Source organism: Oryx dammah, unplaced genomic scaffold, assembly GCF_014754425.2.
Source record: "Oryx dammah isolate SB20612 unplaced genomic scaffold, SCBI_Odam_1.1 HiC_scaffold_22, whole genome shotgun sequence".
In the NCBI taxonomy this organism is placed as follows: domain Eukaryota; kingdom Metazoa; phylum Chordata; class Mammalia; order Artiodactyla; family Bovidae; genus Oryx; species Oryx dammah.
The window spans coordinates 56,496,864-56,509,467 of NW_024070206.1; the positions used below are offsets into that span (position 1 = coordinate 56,496,864).

At 38.0% G+C, this 12,604-nt stretch overlaps 1 protein-coding gene across 2 annotated transcripts in view; it reads right to left on the reverse strand.

Moving 5' to 3' along the window:
• The window catches only part of NETO1 (neuropilin and tolloid like 1), a 103,115-nt gene that overhangs the window by 39,050 nt on the left and 51,461 nt on the right, over positions 1-12,604 (reverse strand). For both annotated transcript variants that reach the window (XM_040264352.1, XM_040264353.1), the window contains exons 5-6: positions 5,466-5,507; positions 5,220-5,347 (exon numbers count right to left, since the gene is read on the reverse strand). In XM_040264352.1, coding sequence (XP_040120286.1) covers positions 5,220-5,347; positions 5,466-5,507 — 170 coding nt within the window. The remainder of the gene's footprint in view (positions 1-5,219; positions 5,348-5,465; positions 5,508-12,604) is intronic.

The following is a 12,604-nucleotide window of genomic DNA, read 5'->3' on the forward strand; positions in this document are numbered from 1 at the left end:
TTCTTTCTAATCAGTCACAAAGAGTTTGAGCTGACAAAATGATTTATGGAATAGGACGTAGGAGGCTTAGAATATATAAGCAATTTCTAGTAATGTCTGTCTTCCAAGTCACACTAATAGGAGAGTAGAATCCCTTTTGCATATTTAAACCAAGGATATCTGGCTAACAATTTACTAAGTTAATATACTTGCAAACATTTAATATCAACCATTCAACCTGCTTCCATCATCTGTCTCCCAATGATGTGCAAAAAACAAACACTGTTTGGCGTCATTTTTTAAGACTTGCCAGAATAGTTTTCTCCATGATAAATATAAATTAAATACACCACAGTCTGAGAAACACTGACCACAGTTTCAATATTACTTTACATTTTGATAGATAAAGCTACATTCTAAAAAGCGTGTTGCCCAGGACTTCTGTGGTTGCTGTTTGTTTGTGGCTGGACTTGCAGGGCCTTCTAATTTTAAGTAGTATATCCCATGACTTTGGAGGACAGCAGCATACACTTTATTCAGAGGAGAAAACCAGAACATCATACTGTGTTCTAAAGTGTTGAAAAAACACACACTCCCCACAACAAACCCAGATAAAACAATATTAACGTGATTTTCTGGCCTGGACACACAAGCATCTCAGTAACTTTACAAAATTTGACGCTACAAACTGAGATTTCATTTAAAAACAAAGTTGAAGCATAATACTGTCATAGGTAGTTCTCTAGTCAGTTAAGATTTTCATGTTGTTCATCGAATTGAGATAATAAGGGCAGGCTCAGTCTTTAGAGCCCCTAATTTTATCATTGTCATCAATTTTTGCTGCTGCCCTTTGCTGATGCATTAATTTTCTCCTTGCTCCCATAACAAATCACCCCAAACTGAGCAGCTTTAAACAATGTTGTTGTGTAGCTGTGCTCAGTCGTTCAGTCTTGTCCGACTCTTTGTGACCCCATGGATTATAACCTGCCAGGCTCCTCTGTCCATAGGATTCTCTAGGCAAGAATACTGGAGTGGGTTACCATTTCCTCCTCCAGGGATCTTCCCAACCCAGGGATCGAACCCACGTGTCTTGCAATTCCTGCACTGGCTGGTGGATTCGTTACCACTACCCACCCACCCCCGGCCCCGGAATTCTGCTTTAAATAATGTGCATGCATTATCTCTAAGTTCTGTAGGTCAGAAGTATTGGTGAGCTGCACTGTGGTCTTTGCTAAGGTCACATGAGTCTGAAAACTCAACTTCACTATAAAATATTAATTTATCGTATTTGTAAATTTGTTCTTTTTTGTCTTAATATTATTCACAACATTTTGAATTAAGTAACATTTAAAAAACTATTTTGAAGCTTTAAATGATGGATAGTTAATAAAATTTATAGTTTTATTCTCCCAAAACCTTAATTATTAAATAAATAATCTTAAATTTATATACTTTTATAAGTCTTTTTACTTATTTGTGACATCACACGGGATTGGGAGTCAAGAGAGAGACTTGCTTCAATCCTTCTACTAACTAATCAAATATTTGACCAGTTACTTATCATAGATTCATCAGGTTTTGGTCTTAAAAGGAGTTTAGTATTATCTATGCCAAAAAATAACTTGACTTTTTAATTATTATACAAAATCCCAGCCAAACTTTATTGGATTCCTCCCATGAATTCTCATTTGATCTTTGGACATCTCCATTATTAAAATAAAAAACAAAAACCTTCTTTATATTGAATGTTTCTCTAGATCCAAGCATTCAAATAAATTTCAGTACTTTAAAAATATGCAAATTAAGTCTTATCTTGTTAATTCTATTTCCTGACAGTTCTTCAGATGTTTATAGATTGTCACAATGTCCAGTTTTTTTTATATATATATATATATATATATATATATCAGTTTATTTTTTCCATGAGTGTTAACTGAATGACAGATTTTTCCTGGCACTGGGTACCTACAGAGAAGGGCCTTCCCAGATGGCACTAGTGGTCAAGAACCCACCTGCTAATGCAGGTAGACGTAAGAGACACAGGTTCCATCCCTGGGGCAGAAAGATGCCCTGGAGGAGGGCACAGCAACCTCCTCCAGTATTCTTGCCTGGAGAATCCCATGGACAGAGAAGCCTGATAGGCTGCAGTCCATAGGGTTGCAGAGTTGGACACAACTGAAGTGACCTGACACACACATACGCACGCACCTAGAGAGAAATAAGCTCCAACCTTCACAAAATTAACACTGTTACCATCATTGGCTCATCTAATATCCTTCTCTAGTGGTTCTTTACTGAACCTGATCCAGAACTAGACACAATTAATATGCTCCCATCTCACTTGCTCTAGAATCTATATGAAAGCCAAAGAGTTGCTTGCTGCTGCTGCTGCTAAGTCGCTTCAGTCGTGTCCGACTCTGTGCAACCCCATAGACGGCAGCCCACCAGGCTCCCCCGTCCCTGGGATTCTCCAGGCAAGAACACTGGAGTGGGTTGCCATTTCCTTCTCCAATGCGTGAAAGTGAAAAGTGAAAGTGAAGTCGCTCAGTCGTGTCAGACTCGTATTGACCTCATGGACTGCAGCCTACCAGGCTCCTCTGTCCATGGGATTTTCCAGGCAAGAGTACCAGTGTGGCCTGCCATTGCCTTCTCTGAAAGAGTTGCTTACAGAGACATATTTCAACATCTCATTGTTAACCAACTTCACTATCCTGACTCTGCTTATTCATCTGTTAAACGCACTTATCAGTAATGGATTTCCAACTTTCTTTCTGGCTCTGGTATTCCAATTTCTAAGGAATCTGGGTTAATCACATTCTAATTAAAGGCAATCATCTGTATTACAATTCTCAAACAAAGGCAGTATCAGATAGTGTATTTTCTATTTATGAAAGGGCTGAGAAGTGACATACACTTGATGTAAATTTTAATGGAACCCCAGTAAGCTATTTAGCACTTTCATTGTGTAATATGTTACAATCACCAGTTAGCATTCACATATTCACAGGAGCCATTTCAAGCTTAACTTGGGCTTTGATAGTCTGTTCTCCTAGGCTGCTAGGACCTCCATATAAATAGAAACCCCAAGTAAAGTGTCATCTCCACTGCTTTGTTCAACAGTTATTCAAAGCCACTTCCCATCCTCTAACCTTTAATTTAACAGAGAAGGCCTGTCACAATAGAGCCATCTTTGTTCAGCTCTGCAGGCGGCTTCCCCTTTGGGTCACAGAATGCCAGATTCTGTACCAGGCAGGTACACCTGGTACTGTTCTGGGATTGTACAAAAGATGGTCTATTTACCAGCTGGAAGGAAACGGTGTGTGTTCACACTTTCATTGACACCCTCTCTTTGACACTGCGGTGACAAAGATGCCAGTTATGACCGTGAGGTGGGGCTCAGATACTTCCTGTTGAAAAAAAAATCTAAAATAGCGTTCACTCATAGAGTTGAAGGAAAATGAATAGCACATGTGAATCCACAAATTATGTAAGAACATAATAAACTGTAATTGAACTCTCACATAATCCTTGTAGTAGGTTGGGTTTTATGTCCCCAGTAGCCTTGGGTCTTTTTAATGGAAGTATTACTATGTCTTTCATCATAAATCATAATTTTAACAAAGTTAATTAACCTTTTAAAAGATTTGTTCTGATGCAGAGAGACCTGTGGTGATAAAGCTGGAAAGTGGACCATGGTCTGAATCTCCATCACCAGAAGTTTGGGAAAAATATGCCACACTTCCAAATTATACGCAAACCCCAAAGACATATGCATAGGAAATCAAGAGACGAAAGATAAAAGTATTTCCTGAAATACCAACTCACATGGAGATGAGTCTTATTTTTCCCTCATTTGGAATATCCAGCCACCAAATTCTTTCATATCTAGCCTCGGGTGACAACTCTGTCCTTTCCAGACAAGGAAAATCTGTTTTTTTGAACATACGCATCTGACCACATCACTTTGCTGTTTCACAGTCTCGTATGTATCACTAAGAGGAGGGCGTGGCAAGCCACTCCAGTATTCTTGCCTGCAGAATCCCGTGGATGGAGAAGCCTGGCAGGCGACAGTCCATGAGGTCTCAGAGTTGGACCCGACTGAAGGGACTCAGCACACACACACACACACACACACGCATCACTAACGCACTCAGGATGAATCTGGGCTCTTGAAGGGCACTGACGGAATCCTTCAGCTTAACAATTCACCTCCGGAATTCTGCTTTCATGTGGTCACAAGCAATTAATCCCCGAGAGGGGCGATCTCTTATGATCCCACGACCGCAGGGAAGCTATTTACTCCACCTATCAAGGCAAGTCCCACCCTGTCTACCTGAGAGCATCATTTCTCACCAAAACTCAGACGATGCCTTGCAATGCAACTTGATCCTACCTTTGATTCCCCTCACCAGGGGCAAGTGATCTTCTTTACTCTACTACACCTTATAAATACCTCAATGATCTTGTCTTATTTCATGGATTATTTTGATACATGGTTGTCTAAAAATTAAATATGATAGCATAATTTTTCATTTGTTCACCATAGTGCTTGAGAGTTTATAGACACACTAGGCCAATTAATTAAATAACAACTGTTCAACCTCAGTAAACCAGCAATTCTAAATCTAACAAATCAATAAAGCTTTATTGTAACTATATTCTACTTCTAAAGGATGACAATAAAGGGAGAATAAGCAAATAATCAACACACTAAACCAGTGATTGCTACTGGTACAAAATTCTCATCCCAGTATTTCTTAAGACACATCTGTAATAGCATGAATAGAGTTGTTCTAAACAAGTGTTTCCAAAACAGAGATCTGAGTCTGAATCTGGACCACAGTGTTACACACCAGAAAAGCATGACTTTGTGAGCCCTGGACAATTTCTTTCATAGATTTTAAGTTAAAAAGCAAGCAAACTGCAGACATTGACAATAAGGGCATAAGTTAATTAAACCATAGCTTGCTTACATTTCAATACATTTTTTAGAGGTAGATTTACCCTAGAGTCTCTTGTCCAGATTATCCGGATCTCTTCAGCATTCTTTCCATATTATTGTGACCTTGAAAGTTACTTTAAACAGAGGAAGACATGCTACATTTCAAAACAAAAATAAAGTGATCACTTATGATTGCACTTTGAAATATACTGAGCATGTCTGGTTGGTTCAAAGCAATGCAATGCTGGAGACACTTTTCAAGTTGTCTGTCAAACCTGCATTTCACCTTGAGACTGACCTTGGATCGCGGGGGTGCTCGGATGAACCACTTGCAATCAACAGCCTCGCTAGCAGAAGCTTTGCCTTCCTTCATAATTTGTATAGACTCCACAATGCCTTCAGGGCCGCCCATCTCAAACTCACACACTAAATAACGAGATGCCAGACAAACATACAAAAATGGAACTTGAGTAATAAACCAAAAGTATATATCACAGCAGAAAACAAAGGTTTCTGAACAGTATTAAATATCTGTTTTACCAACCTGGTAATGGTTTCAAAACTCCAAGGTCCTTAAAGTCAGGATCTTAAAAATTGAGAAAAAGACAATTAGTCTTATTCTGTATTTATGACTTAAAATGATACTGAGTAAGATATCGTTGAATCACTCAGGAATCTCCCCTATAAACCTATTAAGGGAAATTCAATGGTTAAATAAAAACCATATAATAATGTTAAGACTGTAATGTTAATTTATATAATATTATTACTACAGGATTTTTATCAAAGAGCCACTTTAAAAAACCTTCCAAAGTCATTCCTTCATCTAATAATCAAGTAAAAATCTTACTCATTGTCTTTATAATCAGACAACATTTTTTTTTTTGTAATATGAATCCGTAGTCAGGGCTTCCCAGGTGGTACAGTGGTAAAAAATCCACCTGCCGATGCAGGCGATGCAGGAGACGTGGGTTCGAGCCCTAGGGTGGGATGATGCCCTGGAGGAGGAGATGGAAACCCACTCCAGCATTCTTGCCTGGAGAATCCCCATGGACAGAGGAGCCTGGCAGGCTACAGTCCATGGGGGTCACAAAAGAGTCTGACACCGCTGAGCGACTCACCAACAATAAAATCTATAGGTAAGTCAAGGTTTGGGTAAACGTTCACCTATTCTAGTTACAATTATTTTGTGTGATTTCAAAGAGTCTTTAAATTGAAACAGAATTGAAAGTGGAACACCATAAACCATAAAGTCCCTCTCCTCCGGCCAACTGCACTACATTGCTCCTTTGGTGGTAGTGTATTGGCTGGGCTGTGCACCCTGTGCGATCTTACTTCTTTGACTGGGGATTGAACCCAGACCCTCGGAAGTAAAAGTGACGAGTCCTAACCTCTGGACCACCAGGGAATTCCCGATCCTGTTTTCCTCAAATCTTCTTCGCCAACTCTTCATCCCATGCTAGTTTTCAAAGTGCTCCTCAGGATTCTGTCTACTCAACAACCAGTCTCCTCCCAGTCTTCTCAGTCTCCTCCAGGCCAGGGGTCTGTCCTTCTCTGCTCATTCAGGTGTTTTCCTGCTCAGTCACCCAGTTGTATTTGACTCTTTGTGACCCCATGGACTGCAGCCCGCCAGGCTCCTTTTTCCATGGGATTCTCCAGGTAAGAATACTGAAGTGGGTTACCATTGCCTTCTCCAGGGGATCATCCTGACCCAGGTATTGAACTTGAGTCTCCTGCCTTGGCAGGTGGATTTTTTACCACCTGCCCCACATGTGCTTTCAGGGAAGCCTGATTTATCATGAGCCTGTGCAGCATCTTAATTGTTATCAACCATCTTAATTGTTATAAACCAAAAGTGGAAGTCTCGTTTCCATTTCCTGGAATTGATTCTGAAGTGACTATGCAGCCAGGATAACATACCACTGAACCTATTGGAGGGCTTCTGAGAATGTTTCACTTGATAATATATAGAGACAAGGCATATAGTTTTCCCAGCTCAGGTTGTCACCATGTTGGTGTTGGCCCCTTTGGGATCATGTGTGATGGGCAACTTATGATGTTGGCAGAGGCTAAAGAAAGAAAATGCTGACTCTTATGATGAGCAGAGACTTCCCAGGTGTCTTAGTGGTAAAAAAAAAAAAAAAAAAATCTGCCTGCAGTGCAAGAGATGAGGGTTAGATTCCCTGGGTCAGGAAGATCCTCTGGAGAAGGAAATAGCAACCCACTCCAGTATTCTTGACTGGAGAATTCCATGGACAGAGGAGTCTGGTGGGCTATAGTCTATGGGGTCACAAAAGAGTTGGAAACAACTTAGTGATTAAACAACCACAACAAATGATGAGCAGAATGGAACCATGGAGAACTGTGAGTCCTTAAGGATATCACTGGGCATTGTATTCACCTTGTCTGGACTTGCAACTCTCTGAGCTTCTTGCTTTTTGAAACAATACACGTCCCTATAGTCTCAGTTACTTTGAATTGATTTTCTCTTATTTATGGGCAAAGGCATCAAAGGCTATGATTTATCTTGGAGACACATGGTATTCAATTTAAAAGATGATTGTGAAATTTAATTTGTCTTTGCTACTATGGTATTAGTGATAAATCAAAAGTCATACAAAGTTAGAAATGTTTTGCAAGACACCACTTGATAATGGTCTGGGGTTGAAATATTGAAGGCTAGCACTCTTTCTGGATGGAATTAGGTCTGGATATTAATACCACGTGTGCGTGTATGTCCGTGTGTATCTGAGGATGCTTCTTAGTGCATCTCTGTATGTGAATGCACAAGCCCATAACTGCAGACTGATGTCACTAGTTCTACAAAGTAAAGGAAATATTTAATTTTTTGTGGGTTTTTTAACTAGTAAATTGCACTGATCTGTTGAAGCTGAAAGGATTGTGGGATTGTTCCTCCTACAATTTAGACATGTCCTCTGTCTTCTTCTTAGACTCACTTTATTGCAGGACACTGTTAGAATAACCATGCATTTAAAATCAACAAAGAAATTCTTTTGCATAAGTATTTTGAAAACAGTTCTTTTGCCTTTTTGGAAAAGAAAAACAGAAATACCTGCATGGAATTTCCATTAAAGAAACAGAAATGAAGACAAAGAGTTTATTTTGATCGGTCTCCTCCTAGCAGAGACTTTTTCCCCTTCATCTAAGTCAATGGGTATTTGATCATTTTTTCAAGATATGTGTATGTCAATACCTACTGTATACAAGAAAAGAATTATTTTGTAGAGAATTATGCAAACTGCCTGTCATCATTTAGCAGTTTTATTGGTATTGAAAAGATCCAGCCATTAAGCTTGCCTACTTCAGTTATTTTTGTTGTTCAGTTGTGTCTGAGTCTTTGGGATGCCATGGACTGCAGCACGCCAGGTTCCCCTGCCCTTCACTATCTCCCACAGCTTGCTCAAACTCATGTCCGTTGAGTCGGTGATGCGCTCTAACCATCTCATCCTCGGTTAGCTGAAATCTTTATTATTCATTACATTCTTTTTTACTATTTTGCATAATACTTAACAATGGTAATTAGTGCTACTCACTATCTCCTTTTTGATGAGAATGTTTCAACCTTGCAGAGCTGTTCCTGTGATTCCTGTGAGAATGTAGTTGGTATTCTATTCTCTAGTTTGAAGGCTAACATTTGTCATTTTTATAACTCATGCCAGACAACGTTGAGAGAAATTCCAGTTCTGAGAATTGAAAAAATGTATTTTTGTCATTGTATTAATGGTGAAGCAGTGATTGCTTAAAAAAATTCTTTGGGGAAAATAATCATTTGTGAATTAGACACCAGTAATATGACGAGCATATTAATACATGGCCCCTGTGAGCTGCAGAAACAAAAAAATAACACAGTGATTTGTAAAAACAGCCAACACTGAATTTAAGGATATTGAGATTGATTTATTGCTTCAGTTTGTCCAGGGCAATGACATAAATTATTATGCAGAAGCACAGTGACCTTGGATTTAGAGCTCCCCAAGTCTATGCTCCACTAAACGATGTGAATCAACTTTTAGAAACACAAATCAAATCATGATACACACCTGGCTTCCCATTGCCCTGAGGTTAAAGCCACAACTCTCTGTAATGGAACACAACATCCTGGGTGTTCATTTCCCAGACCACCTGCCCAGCACACCCCAGGCTGCTAACCTCACTCTCTCCTCTCAAAACACATGATCGCCTTCCGTGTCTCCAGCACCGCAGGCTGTTCTCATGCTCAGCACTTAGAACTTGCTCTTTTCTGGGTCTGCAGGCTCTCTCCCCCAGGGCTCTGCACTCATGCATCTTTCTTATTCTCCAGTTCTTGGCTCAAATATCTTTGAGGAAAGACCTTTCTGAATGACCCACTCTAAGGCAGCATTGACTCCCACTTTCTTTTGTTCATTCTTTAAAATATAAAAACTCATTATTATTTCATATTTATTATCTTTTTATTGACCACCTACTCCCACTAGACTATAAAGAAGTTCACAAGGGCCTTTCTATCTATTCTTCCTCCCTTTATCCATGACCTTAGACACTGCTTGGACATAACAGGTGCACAATAAATGTTACTGAATATAACATATGTCTTTGTCATTGCGTATAAAAATAATTGCAAATCAGTCAACAGTACAAGATAATCAAGTTATATGTATAACTTTTATGATTTATATGAACGGATATAACTTGATTATCTTGTATTGTTGACTGATTTGCAATGCTTTATATCAACACTTTTCCAATCCAGAGGCACTTACAGGAAATCATTGTTGTATTTAAGTGTACTTAGGTGTTGTATTTAAGACTGACTTCCTATTTACTGAACCACATCTTTTTTCTTCTTGGGCACACAGCTGACTATGTTTCCAGGCTTCCTTGCAACTCTGGGTACCGTGTCCAGTGAAATGTGGGCAAAACAGTAATGTTCACTTGAAGGTTGAGCTCACAAGTATTTCTTGAAAAAATCATCCACTCCCTTTCTCTCTCCCGGGGTCAACATCAGGAGGCAGACTCTGAAGACGTAGAACTCCAGCTCCAATTCTGAAATGGAAGTGGAACACAGCCTTTTCCTGATGAGGCTACATGAGCAAGAAGTAAATTTCAATTACCTGAAATTACTGAGGTTTTAGGATTTTGCTGTTTTTATCATAAATTATTCTCCTAACCCAACACTGTTCAAGTTATGGTCAGGGGCCTCTAGGGCGCAGGAGACACTTTCATGATAGCCAATGGCTAACCTGTTTCACAATCCTACTAAAATGGTGTCTTTTGCTATCCTCATTTCTCGGGAATGTAGGGCAGAGTTTTTCAGATCCTACGTGACACGTGATGACATCACAAGTATGGTTAAAGGAGGATTCACTTATGTTTTCAAGAGCAGTCTCAGGCAGTGAGTTTAGGGTAGAGATGACATACAGTTTCAGAGATGAGCCCACTTTATTCTCAATGATTTAATAGGGCACTGACCTGTTATCTTTAATTTCCCCTGCTATAATCTCTGTAACTCCATTCTTGTCCAATACATTCTAATTTAGAAATCTTGAATTTTGTCTTGAGTCCACACGGAAGCACGGCTAGAATTAGTATGTTTTTCCTGTCCTATTTTATAAATACACACACACAAACACACACACACATGCATATATAGATAGATAAATATGGAGCGATAGATAAAGTATAAGCATTATGAAATTTAACAGTATTTCCTCTGAAATGAAATAAATGTATTTATAATATGTTTTTCTTACTGTGAAGGATGGACATTTTGTCAGAGATGGAGGAGACTAAAACTCACTTTTTCCATCACCATTACAATGTCTGTATCTAAAGTTTGAGAAAAGAATGAAATTCATATTCCAAAGAGGTTTCTTATTTATGGAAAGAAGAAATGTACTCCAAATAAAATGAAAAAGCTTTACATAAGCAATGAAAAGATGGGGGAAAAAACTATTTTTCCTTCAGCTTTATTGCTGTTAATAATTTGCCCTATTGTGATTTAGGAAGAAATATATTTTATAGTAGTTTTATTGTGACAGTTTGCAGCATTATTCTGAGACAGTTAATAGTCTGGGAAGTCTTGAATATTTTAAACATAAACATAATATGCTCTTTAAAAGCTAAAATTCTCTTTTAGAGAGAGTATTGTGTGTGCTTCTCCAACCAGTGTGAGAACTTACCTTTTAAGACGCTTTGCTGTCTTTTGCATTTCTAGTTTGAAAGCTGTAACAGCTCATTTTTTGATTTTAAAGAGTTCGTCACATTTACAGTAGAAAAATTCAGTTCTTTTTCTTTAATGATTGACCTCAAAATTATGCCACAACTGAACTTATGCAGTAATACCATTCAAGAATGTCCTGTTGCATAACACACAGTCAGTTAAATTTTAACATCTATGAAGCCTGGGGAAGTACAGATTTCATTATACTTTCATTTCTTATTTAGAGTTTAGTTCATTTTCTTTGAAGGAGATCTTTCACCTCCATGAGTCAGAACTGTTATTTCAATTTCTTTTTCAGCATCGTTAGGTGTTAAAACATGCACTTAGGTTAAGAAAGCAAGTTGTCTAATTTTACAAAAGTCTACAATGTCTCTTTAAATATAGTAAAATAAACATATTTTAATTTTATGGTGAAATAATGCATGTTAATGATTGTATAAGTATATGAGATAATGTTATATAATTGCATAGTTATAAATATTACTTTTCATTTGGGAAAATTTTGAATAAACAAAAAATAATATTGCAAAACCAAAAAAAGCGAAATTTCATGTTTCACTTTTCAAACTAAAAATAACAGTCACTGAAATATCTTACAAAGCAAGTTATTGTGTTGACTGGGGAAGCAAACACAAGACCAGAAAAACTAATCAAGCAATGCTTTCGTCAGCTGACACTGTTGAATGTCTACTGGCTGAGAAGTATTTTTTTAAAAAGCAACACAACCCAAGACACTGCCGCTTTCTAACTATATAGTAACTTGCAGATGTAAAATTTTAGCTTTAAACAAGAAGACAGTTAACATTTTGTCTATGGAACCTTACTTTTTTCTAACAGACAGACAGATGTACAGACATGGCTGAGCTTGCTTATTTTTCTCAAAGTCATCATAGATCTTCGTTTATATGAACACTTGGCAACAAACACAAGAAGTATTGAAATATTCAAATTGTTGGATAACTTTTAAATCTTAGGACTTACACTGAAACATCTGTGTTGACAGTTGCATTGATGGTGCAAAAGTAATAAGTGAATAAAACTGCTGAATCAGGACCATGGCACCAAACCTTAGCTGTTAGGTTCCATTACATAATTCACCCCCGTGCATTCTTGACGGTACAAAAGCCTTTTACTTTAGAATCTCCTTGATGAGGCATTCAAAATTACTAATTTTAAAAAATGTAAAATTTTGATTACATATCTTTTCTGCAGAAAGAACAGAGTAAATCTGCTGACTTTTCAAGGAAAACAAACTGAAAACATTTGCTGCCAAAGAAGAAATTCAAGCGAACTGAAACGTATCCATCAGTGTGTATTTGACAGATCCTCAATACCGAAGTAATTTTTCAATGTGACTGTTGATTATTTATGTGAACAAGTATGATTTTTGATATTGAGTAATGAAATATGTTCATATTTGGAATATCTGCTTAACAGTGATCCAATAACTGTTATCTAGTGAT